This window comes from Onthophagus taurus, chromosome 1 (genome assembly GCF_036711975.1).
Source record: "Onthophagus taurus isolate NC chromosome 1, IU_Otau_3.0, whole genome shotgun sequence".
In the NCBI taxonomy this organism is placed as follows: Eukaryota; Metazoa; Arthropoda; class Insecta; order Coleoptera; family Scarabaeidae; genus Onthophagus; species Onthophagus taurus.
In genome coordinates, this window is record NC_091966.1 from 25,037,938 (window position 1) to 25,055,655 (window position 17,718).

Genomic DNA, 17,718 nt, shown 5'->3' on the forward strand with positions numbered 1-17,718 from the left:
GTAAATAGTAGTACTAATTTAACCTCTATAATAAAATTATTAGATGAAAGAAAATGCGATGACGTCTTGGAATTTACTTGCGATGCGAACAAAGAATGGGGACGAGCTCAGTGTATTCCAAAGAAATGGGTTTGCGATGGTGATCCCGACTGTGTTGATGGAGCCGATGAAAATACAACCTCACATCATTGTGGAACTCCGCCACCATGCGGCGATGACCAATTCCAATGTGCAAATGGTAGATGCGTGAACGAGGGATGGGTGTGCGATCACGATAATGACTGCGGAGATGGATCTGACGAAGGAAAAGATTGCAACGATAAATACAAAACTTGTTCAACAAATGAGTTTGCGTGTCAAAACTTTAAATGTATCAGAATAATGTATAGATGTGATGGAGAAGATGATTGTGGTGACAGATCTGATGAAGTTGACTGCAGTAAGTACAGAAAGATATTTCATATATAATAAAAACATAAATTTAATTTAAATCGCTAATGTAAAGAGCTGGTTATATCAATTATATCCCACTATGTCATAATTCATAATATAATAACAATTTATGCTTGAGCTGTGCATAAGCAAGACACTTATATTAACTAGATATGACCCCAGATATATTTTAATACATTTAATGATTCGGTTCATGACGTTTTCAAACTAAATAGGGAAATTAGATTTATGACGCGTACTGGATATGGATTTATACAGGGTCCGGCAGTGAAAAGGAAAGATTTAAGGTAGGGTTTGCAGTGCGTTGCGAAGTGATGGGGAAGAAAGTAGCCGACTTGCCAAGACCTGCATGATTTGCCATTTGGTTTACAAAGTCAAAAAAATTATTTTTTGAATACTACATCCGCCGAATGTCCTCCGTTACAATTTATGCATTCTCGTAGTCGTGTCTGAAAGTTTTGCATAAAGAATCTCTGCAAGAAAGAAGTCGCAGGGGGTTAGGTCGGGAGACCGAGGGGGCCAACTGATATCGCCGTTTCAAAGCAATTACAGCATTCATTGAAATTCTTGTAGTGTGACTTGTTGCCCCGTCTTGTTGAAAAAGTGTGTCTTCACTCCCTGGAAGGCCTTCATGTTGTGGTGTGAGATAATATTCTGAATCATTGCAACGTATCGTACAGAATTAACGGTAACGGCATTTTCAGCCACATTTTCAAAAAAATATGGACCGATGATTTGCCCATTTGCCGAAATTTCACCGTTTTGAAAATAGGCTTTAACTGCGTAACCGTGCTGCTCATCCGTCCAATGCTCCATTGTAAACTAAATGGAAAATTATGCAGGTCTTGGCAAGTTGGCTACTTTCTTCCCCATCACTTCTCGGCGCGCTGCAAGCCCTACTTTAAATCTTTCCCTGTCACTGCCGGACCCAGTACATATGGATTTTCGCTTTTGTATTTATTTCCTCTTTACTACTACTGTTTCTTATTTATCTTTATCAATGCTACGTGAAGCTGACCTCCAAACTGCTACACCGTAAGCTGCAACAGAGTAAAAGCACGAAAAGTAAGCTGCCCTAGCGGCTTCAAGACCGCTAGGGCGGTCACAAACCCTCAATCTGCGCACCAGATACACAACACTCGCGAATCGCTTACATAGCCAATTGATGTGACAATTTCAATTCTACATCGGATCAAAATGCAAACCCAAAAACTTCACGCTTGATTCTTCTCGTTGAAAAAATTTCATAAATTAGGTTTCCTCATTATTTACTACCTATCTATTTGCTCTCATCCAATCAGTCACCATGTACAGAATTTCGGCACTTTTTTTGTTAATAAATTCCACTGTACTGTCTCGCACTACAAACGTCGTGTCGTCGGCGTAGAGGCAGGAAGTAACTCCAGTTCGACAAGTCATTTACATATATAATAAAAAGTAAGAGGCCAAGGAGAGACCCTTGAGGGACCCCGCAGACGCATTTCTCATATTGGAAATTTCTCCATTCCAGTAGATACACTGATACCTATTGGAGAGGTAAGATTCAATCAGTTTATAGGATCTTATTCCATAAAAGTGCAATTTATTTAGAAGTAAACTGTGATCTACAGTATCGAAAGCTTTACTGAGATTACACCATATCAATTAGTTTTTTCAAATTCATCATGTGCCGTTGTTGTACTTCCATTCTTAAGTTCTGTCGCTGACCATTTATCACCTCCCACATTTTTTTATTTTGATTATCTGCATTTTTTATGGCTATCGCATTCCGTTTTCTTTTTTCATTCTCAACAAGTTGTAAATATTCTTGTTTGTACTTTTTATAAATATCATATAATTCAATATTTCTCACATTTGACGCCACTATTCCCAGAAAATCCACAATACATTTTTTAGTTTGTTATATGTATATTAATAATATACAATATGTTCTTTCAACAGTGCAATTTTATCATGAAAAATAGTGGTTCGCACGGGACCAACGAGACGAGATTTTCATAAAGTCTTGTCTCGTCTCGCCGATGAACTAATAAGTCTTGTATCAAGTCTCGTCTCGCAACCTCCACTCTCGTCTCGTCTCGTCTCGTTTCTCGTACGAGAGTCTCACAAAAGTATCGAAATCTCGTCATGCATAATCTTATTGTTTCAGTGCAATAAGGAATACTTAAATACTTGCTATAATGTAAGAGTCGGAAGAGAGAATTACAACCCTCAGCCCTGTCGGTCGCAAATGATTTTATTTTTCACCCAATCGTTTAGGCATAACAAACATCGTGCAGATTTATTGTTAAGGCGATTTTGATGTTTTCTTATAGTTAATGCAGCACGTGAGAATAATCTTTCCGCCGGAACTGAATTTTCCACCATTGTAATATATCTGTGTCTTTATTACACCGAGGCATAGAATAATATTTTTGAAGCTGATGCATTCATTCTCCTTCGGAAGGCGTGGGATTTACTGTATACAAAACATCAAAATCAAATACAAAATCCTACTTTTCCGCTCTAGAATCTTCTCGTTCCTCCAATGCCGTTACTTTCGAGCGTTGGCCTTCTGATTGATGGAAATAGGCTTTGTATACATCTTCAAATTTCTGAATCCAAGTCCCTTTTAATTCTTGGCTCCATCTTGTCATATCAAAAACTTCTATCTTATGCCGCGAATCGAGAATTAAAACTGCAGCATAAATCTAATTAGTTTTACGATAATGCTTTAATATTTTGTCTGTCGCAGCCTGAAAACTAACAATAAGCTGCTCTTCGACAGCGTTTCGATCTGCCTTTCGGTCCCATGAAACTATTTTGCTGTCAATATTATCTATTAATATATTGATACCTACAACCACCATAGGTAATTTGACGTATTTCTCTCTTCCGAGTTTCTTGGCAAGTATTTGAAAGTTGACTAGTAATTTATGCACTTCTTCTAACAGTATCCATTTTTGGATACTTTTTTTTTGGATTTGTCCTCAAAAGGATATGGCTTTAAATCAACAACATTTTGACACAATGCACCAAGTCCATGTCTACCTTCAAGAGGTACTTTCAACATATCATTACTGGAATTCCAGCGTGTAGATGCGAAAATATTTATAGAAATATTGCAGATATTATTTGCAGAAATATTTACCTGCGAGACTCTCGTACGAGACGCAAGACCTCATGCATTTAAAAGTATCCTCTTTAAAATGAACCAACCCGTTTTGAAAAATAACTTTTAGTTTTTGAGAAAACAATATTTAAAGTTTTGATATAATTTTTGATGTAATTTTCATCGATAATTTTCAAAATTCGCCATAAAATTAATTTCTTGAAGGATCCTTGTGGAAATATCACCAATTATTAATTAAAGTATCCTCTTTTTAATGCAACAAGCCGTTTTGAAAAATCGCTTTTAGTTTTTGAGAAATAAATTTTTGAAATGATCGACAATTTTTTCGAATTTTGCAATTTTCGCCGATTAAGTTTTAAAAATTCGTATAAAATCCACTTCTTGGAACATGAGTATGAAAATTTCCCAAAGTGTTAATAAGAGTGCCCTCTTTCCAATGAACTAACCCGTTTTGAAAAATAACTTTTAATTTTTGAGAAAACAATATTTGAAGTTTTGATATAAGTTTTGATGTAATTTTCATCGATAATTTTCAAAATTCGCCTTAAAATTAATTTCTTATAGGATCCTTGTAGAAATATCACCAATTATTAATTAAAGTATCCTCTTTTTAATGCAAAAAGCCGTTTTGAAAAATCACTTTTAGTTCTTGAGAAATAAATTTTTAAAATAATCGACAATTTTTTCGAATTTTTCAATTTTCGCCGATTACGTTTTAAAAATTCGTATAAAATCCAGTTCTTGGAATATGAGTATGAAATTTTCCCAAAGTGTTAATAAAAGTATCCTCTTTAAAATGAACCAACCCGTTTTGAAAAATAACTTTTAGTTTTTGAGAAATAATATTTGAAGTTTTGATAAAATTTTCGATGTTGCAATTTTCACCGATAATTTTCAAAATTCGCTATAAAATTAATTTCTTGAAGGATCCTTGTGGAAATATCACCAATTATTAATTAAAGTATCATCTGTTTAGAGTTACTTCGTTAGTTAAATCAGCATCAAAAAAGTTCATTTTGTATCTTGGATCCAAATAAGTTGACATATCTTATCAGCTTTCTTATTAATTTCATTTTTATTCAAATATCGCAATAATGTGGCAATGTAGGGTATCACTTCAGAAATGTACCAGAAATTATAACCATAATGGCCGGATAGATATGCCGGATATCCGGCCGAAGGGGATATCATTATCCGTTCCATCACTACTTTATAGCATATTCGAAATTCTACAATTTTTCCAATCGTATATCTGAAATTAATTGGTTTGTTTGGTAGTCCATAATCCTTACACAAACGGTTCACAGACGTATCAGCATCTAATTTTTTGAATACATAATACAATCGTTTGTGATGCTATTATATACGCGCTTCTCTTCTTTTCTACTTCAAATACTAATCAAGACTTCCACATTCCAGTATCAACTTCTAGTTATTCTATGAGTCACCTAAGGATCCTCTAAGAAATTTGAGAAACATTTGTTGGCAAACAATATCGCACTGACCATAACGACTACAAGCTGTCAGTAGAAGATTACTTTCATAGGTTAAATTAATCGCCTATTCGTATTAGCTTACTTGTATTCATAATAAATTACTTTTACTACAATAACGATCGAGTGTCAACACTACAAAATCTACTATAAAAATAGCATCATCTACCCCAGCCCTTTACTGGATTAAACCTGCCAGCAGATTTGATTTGCTTAATTTTTAGTGTAAAATACATTAAGATAAGATATATATATATATATCAGAAATACTTAACTTAACTCTTACAATACCAGACGTTTTCTGTAACATATGTTTTTACATTACTCCTGAGACCCCAAGCCTAGTAACCCCATAGTATTATATGGTTTAAACAAAAAAGCTATTGAATTGGTTAAATTTCTATACCCAAGTGGTTGAGATAAGCAGAATTATTTTCACTGCTTTATTACAATACATTCAAGTTGATTTTCCTACCGTTATTAAAAAACTCTTATTATTTAACATACATAAGATATATATTTTTTATTTTCAGAAAAAGATAACTCAACATGTACCAAATCCGATCAATTCCGTTGTAACGATGGTCAATGCATAGACTCTCAACTAGTTTGTAACAAAGTAGCTGATTGCAAAGATGAATCTGACGAACCGCTTCATTGCAATGTAGACGAATGCGCAAAAACAGAAATGAATCAATGTAATCATAAGTGTGTTAATACGCTTACGGGATATTACTGTGAATGTAATCAAGGATATAAGTTACTTGATGATGGTAAAGCTTGCGCTGATATGAATGAGTGTCTAGAAACGCCGGGAGTGTGTTCTCAGTATTGTTCCAATACGCCAGGAAGTTATTATTGTAAATGTAACGACCAGTATTATGAAAGGCAGGAAGATAAACATACATGTAAAAGAAAGGATAATATTAAACCTTGGTTGATATTTACAAATAAGTATTATATCCGTAATATTTCGATTGATGCAACAACTTACAATTTGGTTCATCAGGATTTAATGAATGTCGTTGCAATTGATTACGATTACAGATCGAATAAATTATATTTCAGCGATGTTACCGCAAAAACAATATTTAGAACTGATATTAATGGAAACGGAGAAAAGGAACCAATTATACGACATGATTCTCATGGTTTGGAAGGTTTAGCGGTAGATTGGATTGGAAGAAAATTGTATTGGTTGGATCGTCACTCTAAAAACCTTGATGTAGCCGAACTGAACGGAACAAATCGTAGAACACTTCAAACTGGAATTGCTGATCCTAGGGCTTTAATTGTTCATCCTGGCACTGGTTACATGTACTATACATCTTGGCATTTACAAGCGTACATTGGTAAAATTGGAATGGATGGAAGCAATTTTACTAGAATATTAACTTGGGAAAACGATATTTCTTGGCCTAACGCACTTACAATTGATTATTTCACCGATCGTTTATATTGGGCGGATGCTCATCTTGATTATATAGCTTCTACAGATCTTGAAGGTAAAAATAGACACATCGTTCTCTCAGGCACATCTGTTCCTCATGTATTTGCATTAAATCTCTTCGACGATTACATTTATTGGACCGATTGGAACTTAAAATGTATCAATCGAGCAAACAAAAACACCGGAAAAGACTTAACACTTTTAAGAAACACCACCCATAGGCCTTACGACATTCATATTTATCATCCATTGAGGCAACTAAATTATACAAATCCATGCGGAAATAATAACGGAGGGTGCTCTCATTTATGCTTGATTGCACCACCACACGAATCTAGTTATTTGAATATCGAAGGTTATGGAGAAGAAGGCCAAACAACGTATAAATGCGCTTGTCCCAATCAATTTTATCTTGAAAGTGATGGAAAAACTTGTATCGCTAATTGTACCGCTGGACAACATTCTTGTGGTGGAAATGATGCCAAATGTATTCCATGGTTTTGGAAGTAAGTACAATTTTCTTTTTGTTTTAATAAGATAAAATGTATTTTCAACTTTGTGTCATGTAATCATTTTCTAAATTCAACATGCAAAGTTTTTAAAAAAACAACGAGCTGTTGATAGAAAATATATTGAAAATACTACTGAACTACAAACTATGACGAACTATATGAACAGAATAAAAAACTCGGTCGAAACGCGCCCTTTGTACTGGCAACTTAAAAAATATATAAATCTGTAGCTTTCAGACGAACAAGTAGCGACACATATTGGATAACGTATTGTTTTAATAATATTTAACAAATATTCAACACTCCTCCTCAATACGTTGTCTCTGAGTAACAAACAATAACAATAAAAAAACGTTAAGAAAGTGAGACCAAACCTATTTTTTCGCACAATACATTAAATTGATCTTTCGATTTAACATTTTGTAAATACATCCGCTGCCTGTCTCTTAGTGTCTATATATTGAACACACAACTGTCCATTTTCATACGCGTTTCTCACAAAATGATAACGGATATTTATATGTTTGGTACGCTTATGAAAAGACGGGGTTTTCACTAATGCAATGGCACCTTGGTTATCACAAAGCAATTTAGGACATTCATTAAAACCAATCAGTTCATTGAATAATTTTGTCAACCACAAAATGTCCTTTACACCTTCACTAGCTGCCACGTATTCTGCCTCGGTAGATGATAAAGCGACCACGTTCTGCTGACGACTTGCCCATACAATTGCTCCTCCTGCATATGTGCTCACTGATCCAGTTGTTGATTTTGCCGTTTCCCAGTCTCCTCCATGATCTGCGTCACTGTATGTCATAAAAGATCCAGGATTATCTGATTGATAGATGATTCCAACATTTCTTGTTCCGTTTAAGTATCTAACAATTCGTTGAATTCGTTGACAATCAGCTTGAGATGGTTTTGATACTGCTCTTGCTACGACACCCACAGCAAAGGCAATATCTGGTCGTGTAGCTGTAGCCAAATATTGTAAATAACCAACAGCTTCACGATAAGGAGTCCCATCATTTATACATTTAGATTCTTCATCCTTTTCAATCGTCATTGTAGGAACTCCAACTGACTTTGAATGTTCCATTCCAAATCGCTCTAGTATTTTTCTGGTATATGTTGACTGACTTATAAAAATGTTGTTATCAGCCTGTTGAATTTGTATACCGAGAAATGAATTCAGTTCACCTTCCGTAATCTTGAATTCCTGCTGGTGGATTAATCCGGTTATCTCTTGTTGATCATTCCCTGCTATCAATCCATCATCCACATAGATTACTAAGAACAATCACTGACCATTTTTATATCTTATAAACAAACATCGATGTGCAACGCTTTCTTGAAACCCCTGCTTTAGTATAAATTGTTTGAATTTGTAGTTCCAGCACTTTGGTGCTTGCTTCAAGCCATAAAGAGATTTTTGAATTCGGCATACTCGATTAATTCCATCATTAATTCCTTCTGGCTGTTCAATATATAGTTGTTCTTAAATTTCGCCATAAAGAAAAGCGGTCTTCACATCAAATTGCTAAAGTTTCAAGCCTTGCGTAGCTGCCATGCTTAACAATACGCGTACTGTATCATAACGAGCGACTGGATGAAATAGCTCGTCGTAATCTATTCCTTCACTCTGCGCGCACCCTTTTACTACAAGTCTAGCTTTTGCTCTCTCTCTATTGATCCATCTGGTTTTAATTTCATTCGATATACCCAGCGATTTCGTAGAACTTTAATTCCTTCTGGTAATTCTTCCATCTGCCATGTACCATTCTCTTCATGAGACTTCATTTCCTCATCCATCGCTTTCTTCCACATGACTTTATGTTCAGAATCTATCGCTTCTTCATACGTTCCTGGAGCATCCCCCAGGGTAGGCAAAGTAAGCGTAATCTTGTAAGGATTTTTCCTTTCCTAGAATTGTTACCTCATAGTCATTGTATCGACTTGGTAGTTTTTGTTGTCCTTTTGGACGTGTTGAATTTGTTTCTTCTATATCTTCATTACAATTTTCTAACTTATCTGGGTAACTTTCTTCAAGAATTTCTTCCTTGTTGTTGCCTTCAGACCCCTGAGTTTGAAGGTCGTTCTTAAAATCACTCTCTAAGCTGTCCAGTTGATAAGTCAATTCGTTTTCGAATGTTACGTTATAAGAACGCACCAAATCTCTGCGTCCGTCAACATAAATTCTGTACCCATCAGATTCCTCGTAACCAACCAAAAGTCCGCATTCGCTTTTGCTTCCAAATTTTTGTTTTCGATTAGATTCTGGTAGCAAATACCAAACTTTCGTCCCGAACACACTTAATTTGTCAATATCAAAATGATTAATCCCATACTACAGTTCAATTGATGATTTTTCATTCACTGGTGTAGGTGCCATTCGATTAAACACAAAAACCGGCGTATTACACGCTTCAGCCCAAAGTTTTATAGGTAATCCCTTTTGTGTAAGCATAGCACGAGCTGCTTCTATTACAGTACGATTTTCTCTTTCCGCCGCGCCGTTTTGTTGAGGCGTTTCTGTCATTGCAATCTGCAACATAATACCGCGTTTTGATAAAGTGTCTTTCAGTATTTTATTTAAAAATACAGTTCCCGCGTCACTCAATAATGTTTTAATACGTATACTTGCAGTATCCACTTCGTTGAAGAAAGTTTCAATGCACTTTTTGGTCTTAAGGCAAAACAATCGTCTGAATTTTCTGAATCGTCTTTTAAAATTAAGCCATACCTTGACCCACCGATGGACTCACCCGACATAGGTCTAATCAAATCTGCGTTAATCTGTTCACCAGCTTCCTTCGCATGCACCGTTCTCGACCCAAAATGCTTCTGATGCATTTTTCCCTGCACGCATCCGACACAAAACTCATCTTTAATTTCAACATTGATACCATTTCTTAGTAAAAACTTTGCAATGTGTCTTTCATTTTGATGTGCGAGTCTTTCGTGCAACACTTGCAACGATTCATTTACTGACGCAACATTTACGACCACGGAATTCATCGGTTTTACTACTGAAATGTCCAAAATCGTCAAACCGTTAGATATTGCCTTTCCGATTACCAAAATCTGTCCATCATGTTTAACGAACCATTCGCAAGAAAGTGGGTTGCGAATCCACTCTTTCTGGCTTGCGCGGTAGAAAATAAATTTCCACGCAATTCTGGCACATACAAGACATTTTTGAATTCACGACTGAGCCATTCATTCTTAACTCTCGCTTGTATGCTCACTTTTCATATTCCTAGAGCTAGTAGATCTTGAGAACCAATTCCAGTCTTAAAGTTTTTCTTGTTTGACGTCATGTGCTGGGAACATCCAGAATCAGCAATCCATGCATCCACACCGATGGAATTAATATAGCTGGGAATTGTTTTCATTGTCATCATTCGATTTCTCTGGGCACTGTGGAGCTTTATGTCCCCTTTTGTGACATTTATAACATTTAAAAAGGAAATTGTTGCTTTTCTTTTTCTTTGTATCCCCATTTCCACTTTTCGTTGATACTCCGTTATTGTTCTGTTGTGCTGCACACAGAGCCACCATGTTATTATCCGTACCAACTTTTATTCTTTCTTCGTGGTTACGAATACGCTCCGTTAACATATCAAGCGATCTGGAATTGTCTGATTCGGTTTCCCAAACCGTTTCTACAGGTATATATTCAACAGGCAAAATATATAAAACTCGTCCCAGTAAAATGCATTCGTCAAGCTCTGCTTGCTTTTTCCTTTTGAGTTCACTACTTATTTCATTAATTATGCAACTCACCAATATGGGTATCATATTAACATTAGCATCGTAGGCATAACCAAAAAATTGTTCAAGCAATTTATCTAAACGTTGGCCCGTTTCCATGCCAAATGTTCTTCTCAACCGATCCCACATTTCTTGCAAACTACCCCGTTCCATACTAGGACCGTAACAGGGACGTGTCAAGCACGTCCCTGCAAGAAAACGTTCTGAACACTACTATGCCCACTGCAACGGACCAACAGCGTTCTATTCTCGTATGAAACGCGTATTATGCCCGTGTATACAAACTGTAGATGCCCCGTCGGATCCTGTTTAGTGCAGCACCAGATCTGTTAGTTGTTGTACATTTTTGCTGTTGCGCCTACCTGCGGATAGTATCAAAAAAGCGACGGTATGGCTATTAGAAAGTTATCTATCAGATAATTGGCAATGATTGCCATTATTTTGGACGAGGAAGAAGAAGTAATGCAAAAACGGCGACGACGATACTGGATTCACGATGCTCTAAAAGAACGAAAAGCTGAGGGAGAATACTGGCCATTATTTAGACACTTAATTGATGATGAAGAAAATTTTTTCAATATTTTCGAATGTCATCACTTCAAATTTCCTTCCAGGCTCTCTCTTTCCTTTGAGTATCCATATATTTTGTATGTTGAAGGTTATACAAAAATTCGTATTTATTACGAACACATTCTATTAGTTTTTCGTCCTCCATATTTAAGAAGTGTGAACCTGCTGCAGTGTACTAGCGCGAAAGGAATGGTAAAACAGATGTTTGCTGGCACCTGCAAAATATTCGGGAATTGCTGTCGGGCCGAGAATGGCACGGTACGCTGTTGGCCGGTGCCGGAGCGGTCCAATGGGCATTGCCTCAGGGCCGATTTACATCAGACGATTCTATCCCCACTCTATCTTATTCTTTTAGTGTAAACAGATGTAGAGCATTCTTTCGTTGTTCTGTCTGTGTTCTCAAAGATTCTAGAGAATATTCTAACATGTTCGATCGCTTGAACGTGAACGTAAACGGCATTAGAGCGTGCGAACAATTGCTTAGAGCCTTCTTGCGTGTTCGGATGTGCTCGCTCATCGGAGCGATCTCTTCAAAGCGTTCTTGTGTTCTAGCCGAATGAGCATTCGTTCGGCTGATCTAAACATCTATGTGCAAGAATTCTGATTCTTGATTCTCATTTTTGCTCGTTGATATTTTGGTGTAAGCGCTAAAAACGCGATTTCGTTTACACTAAAAGATCAAGAAAGAATGCTCTTGTTCTAGCTCTAGCTCTTTGTTCGTTTGGTTTAAATGCACTTTCATAGTAATTCATACAAAGAATATTTTTTTATGTGTGTCGATACGGTTACGGTCATGGTATGATACGGTGTAGTGGGCAAAGACCTTTATAGGTTGACTTAGTGCTCTAGTTATATATAACTGGGCTTTTGCACAATCTGCTTCGTATTTATCGATAGCTTCCAATTGTTCAGTGTTTCATTTTTCTACCTTTTCTGGTACTTTACGTGTACCATCCACGACGTCAAATAAACGAGTCGCACGAAACAACATGCACATGGATTCCTCCCAAACTTCCCAGTTCTCAGCTTCAAGAAGTTCATCGACACACGACAAAAGATCCGTTTTGCACGCCATTGTTTCTTACTTAAACACTCATGTTTTTAACCTCTACGTTATTTAGTGTTACCTTATTTATTTCGGTTTCGCGCACTTTGGGCCCATAACCTGTTGAGTTGCGGTAACGTTTTTAATAAAACAACGAGCCGTTGATAGAAAATATATTGAAAATACTACTGATCTACAAAGTATGGCGAACTACACTGGGTTAATTAATTATTGTACCCGACGTCATCATTGCAAATATGCAACCAACATCGCAAATCGCGTATTGCAATACCTATACTGTGATATTGGTTGCATATTTGCAATGATGACGTCAGGTACGATAATTAATTAACACACTGGATATGAACAGAACAAACGCTCGGTCGAAACGCGCCCTTCGTACTGCCAACTTAAAAAATATATAAATCTGTAGCTTTCAGGCAAACAAGTAGCGACATCTATTGGATAATGTTTTAATAATACTTAACAAATATTCAATAGTAATCAATTTTGAACTTTTGCTAAAGTTAATATTTATTTTATATTAATTAGATGCGACGGAGAAAAAGATTGTAGAGATGGATCTGATGAACCAACATCGTGTCCACCAAGAACATGCAGAGCAGGAATGTTCCAATGTAAAAATAATCACTGCACTGCTTCTTCGACAATTTGCGATGGTACAGATAATTGTGGAGACGGTTCCGACGAACAAAACTGTGGATATCCATGCCCTCAAATCGAATTTAAATGTAGATCGAGCGGACGCTGTATTTTGGAAAGTTGGAAATGCGATGGCGATCCAGATTGTAAAGATGGCTCTGACGAAGATCCTGTACTTTGCGCCAACCGTACGTGTGACATAGATACGGAATTCCGTTGTAAAAATGGTAAATGCATTCCGAAATTGTGGACGTGCGATTTCGATAACGATTGTGGTGATGATTCCGACGAACCAGCTTATTTGTGTAGACAAAAGAATTGTACGGTTGGTTGGCAAAGATGTCCGGGAAGAACGAATTATAGATGCATTCCAAAATGGTTATTCTGTGATGGAAAAGATGATTGTCGCGATGGTTCTGATGAATTACCCGAAAATTGTCCAAAGTGTAATTCTGAAACTGACTTTAAATGCCAAAATAATAGATGCATTCCCAAACAATGGCAGTGTGACTTTACCGATGATTGCGGAGATGGCTCAGATGAAAGTGATAAAATCTGTAACGGGCATTATCGAGAATGTTCTGAATCTGAATTCAAGTGTAAAAATGGAAAATGTATCTCAACTAGATGGCGATGCGATCACGAAAACGACTGTGGTGATAACTCAGATGAAACGGCCTGCTCCGGATATCAATGTAAAAATGGAACGTTCCAATGCGCTTCTGGACATTGCATCGCATCTTATTTCCGTTGCGATGGTGATAGAGACTGCCGCGATATGTCCGATGAACTGAATTGTCCACCGAAGTTCCCCAATGGAAGATATTGCCCAGAAACAAAATATCAATGCAACAACCATCTTTGTATTAGCATGGCAGATTTGTGCGATGGAACAGATGATTGTTCCGATGGTTCAGATGAATCCTCTTCAATTTGCAGCAACTTCAAATGCGATAACTTACACAGATTCCAGTGTAACAATCATAAATGCATCTCAAGGTACCAACTATGCGACGGAATTGATAACTGCGGAGATGGTTCCGATGAAAACAACATGACCATATGTTCAACAAAACAAAAACCATGCGATCCAATTAGCGAATTTATGTGTGCGAATAAGAAATGTATTGAAAGATCTCAAGTATGCGATTTATCTGATGATTGTGGTGATCGTTCAGATGAATTAGGATGTCATCATACAAGTTCTTGTACAGATGAAACGCGCGGTCAATGTCAACACATATGCATGAACTTAACGGAGATTGGTTATATTTGTAGTTGCCAAGTTGGGTTTATTATCTCGAAACAAAATACGAAACATTGTGAAGATATAGATGAGTGCGCCATGAATACGCATCATTGTTCACAAAATTGCATCAATCTAAATGGAACTTATGAATGTTCTTGTCAGCCTGGTTTTAGATTGATAGACGGTCAATCAGGAGTTTGTAAGGCTTTAGTTGATCCACCCATTGTTTTACTTGCAAATGGTCCTGAAATTAGATCCTACGATTTACAAAACCGCGATGAAAATAACGTTATTAATCAAGAAAAACGGATTGAAGCCATTGATTATAATCCAAACACTCAAATGATCTTCTGGGCTGATAGTTATGACAAAACAATAAAAAGATCTTATATGATTAACGCACTTGATGGTAGGGTAAAAATGGGATATGCCCAAGATTTGGATATGAAAGGAACGTCGAAACCAACATCTTTATCGATCGATTGGATTGGTGACAATTTATATTGGACGGAAACAGATCGTCAAAGTTCTAAAGCTAAAGGAAGGGTTATGGTTGCTAAAACCGACGGAAGATATCGACGATCGATAGTTAGCGTTGGCGTAGAAGATCCAACTTCTATCGCTGTTGATCCACAACATGGAAAAATGTTCTGGACGGATGCAGGAGTTGCTCCTAAAATAGAAGTTGCTTGGATGGATGGATCAAAACGAAGGCCGCTCGTAACGCAGAATATAAGACATCCTACAGGGTTGACAATTGATTTTGGTATGGGTCATAATCTTTATTGGGCAGATACGAAATTAAACACAATTGAATCTATGTCGCAAGATGGATCTAATCGGAAATCTGTTTTACGTGGAGAATTTTTGAAACATCCTATTTCATTAGATGTATTTGAATCATCTTTGTATTGGGTTACTAAGGATACTGGAGAATTAATTCAACAAGATAAATTTGGAAGGGGTATTGCTGTTTCCGTTCTTTCTGATTTGATGAATCCTTCTGGAGTCAAAAGTAAGTGGCATAAACATTTTTGATTTTAAAATTTGCTCCATCTCTCCAACAATCTTCCTAATGTCACGTGATACATCTTTTGTATTATTTCCACTCCATTGGCCATCAAGTACCGTGAATGTTTTTCAACAAAATACATTATTAACTTATCAAAATTATTTTTTTTTGTAGTACACCATAATTTAAAATATAACACAACAATTAACAATCCATGTATGAAAAGGCAATGCTCCCATTTATGTCTGTTGATACCGGATGGTCATAGATGCGCATGTCCGGATTCCGCAACTATTGCCAGAAAGACGGATATCGTTTGTGGCACTGCTTTACCTGAAAAGCCACTTCCAAGAGTCTGTATGTGTCAAAATGGTGGTATTTGTAAAGAATCTGATACGGAAGTGGATAAATTGGAATGTGTATGTTTGCCAAACTTTATTGGAGAAGTCTGCGATGTCCATACTGCGTTGAGTACTTCATCAACCGCCTCTAATGTAACTGCCGTTATTGTCCCGATTATTGTTATTTTGTTACTTATTGGTTTGGCGGCTGGTGCTTGGTTTGTAATTAGGAAGAGACCATTGTAAGTTAAAAAAATTGCTATTAATAAATCGGTTAATTTTTTTTATTGTAGTGGAAAAGGATCAACATTAGGTAGTTTGGCTAGTAGTCAAAGCGTTTCGTTTAGGCAAGGCACGAATGTTGAATTTGGACCTACGACATTTAATGAAAACGGATCTGGAAATGTAGAACCCTTGGATGTTGCTTACAGCTTAGATCCCGTCAGTAATAAAAATAGAGATTTCCACAATCCAATGTACGATGCAGTTCAAAATAATCCTGATGCAATGGGAAATGGAAGTTCAGGTAATATTTTATTTTAAAATCCATCCATAAAAAATGATTGTTAAATGCAATTTTATTATTTAGCTTTATATGAAGTTCCGGTGGATGTAACGAAATCAAAAAGCGACACATTTATGGAACCACCAAGCGCTATATTAGCGCCATCTAGCGTAACACACAGATCGTCGCCTCAGGTGAATATTAGGCACAAAGAGTTGGAACCGGCAATCGACACCGGCAAAGATACGCAAAAGCTGGTGGAAGAAGACTGCTGATACAAACACAAAGAATCGATATACCGAATTTACTGGTTAGTGCTAGATTACATGAAGTGATTTGAAATTTTTAATTTCTAAGAAGAAACAAGGAACAAAGTCCAAATCAATAAAAAAAAAATAACGAACAATTCTTTTATATAGAAACCATACTTACTTTAATTTTTGTATTTTAAAGATAGTACATGTTGTGCGAATTTCTACATATTTAAAATGAAATTAATTTGAGAAGATATATAGTATATGATTTCAGAGAGTTAATGCGCTGTTTAGAAATCCGAATGACTGTGTATATAATATATATATTTTATTATTGTTATTAAGTTGTGATGCAGGTTTTATTTTCCTTGTTATGTACATTTTACACGTTTAGTTGTACTACTACGAATTTTTTAAGACGTTGAAACGTTTGAGAGATTTTTCCGTAATTCTATAAGAACAAAAAACATACTATTAGATTAAAAGAGAATATTTTTATATGAAGGTGTTGGTAAGAGAGTTTTTAAAAAACTTAAATCAGCATAATCGCCAAATTCCAAGATACATTCTATATTCTGAAATCATTTTGAATTCATTATTTTTGTGTTACACTAAAAGTGCCATCGTCCAAAATTTTAAATAAATAGAATTGATTATGCTGATTTATTTTAATTGTTGTTAACTCATTTGTTTTGTCATCGTTGGACTATCTTCCATACTGTAAGATTCTGTATATATCGTAAATAAAGTGTAAATTAATTAATATTTAACAACAGTCCGTAAAGTGATTTTTGTAACAGAGACAGACTGCATTTGCGAACATTCCAATATTTATAGACAGTATTTTTTTATTTGTACCAATAACCTCTTTTAGAAATCGATCATTTAAACAATTTTTAGATAAAGTACACTTTATATGACTTGTATGTGAAAATGTGAATTATACAAATAAAAAAATACCAAACAATGTTGTGTTAGTGTGTGATTAGTTTTAATTAATTTGATTTCATTAAAAACAACAACGTTAAATTAAAATATCCAGAAAGATAATAGATGATTTTTGAGCCAATCGCAGCTAAAGCTGTGTAATTTAAAAATTAAAGAAAAAATGTTAAAGCCATCCACACATGCCATCTTTTATTAAATGGCAGAATGAATGGAGTGTTCATTCGAATGAAAACTTAAAGGAATCTACAATATAATGTATTCCTATAGTATTACTGATTTTACATTCAAACAATAAAAGAAGCGTGTGGAAAATAATGCTATACGAAGTATTTTG

The 17,718-nt window shown here is 35.8% G+C and overlaps 1 protein-coding gene across 1 annotated transcript in view; it reads left to right on the plus strand.

Annotated features, from left to right (window-relative positions):
- LOC111415452 (low-density lipoprotein receptor-related protein megalin) overlaps positions 1–17,403 on the plus strand; it is a 340,990-nt gene extending 323,587 nt beyond the window's left edge. The window contains exons 11-16 of the mRNA XM_023047152.2: positions 44–439; positions 5,592–7,014; positions 12,965–15,339; positions 15,511–15,919; positions 15,971–16,203; positions 16,267–17,403. Coding sequence (XP_022902920.2) covers positions 44–439; positions 5,592–7,014; positions 12,965–15,339; positions 15,511–15,919; positions 15,971–16,203; positions 16,267–16,457 — 5,027 coding nt within the window. The 3' untranslated portion in view covers positions 16,458–17,403. The remainder of the gene's footprint in view (positions 1–43; positions 440–5,591; positions 7,015–12,964; positions 15,340–15,510; positions 15,920–15,970; positions 16,204–16,266) is intronic.
- Positions 17,404–17,718: the final 315 nt, after the last annotated feature.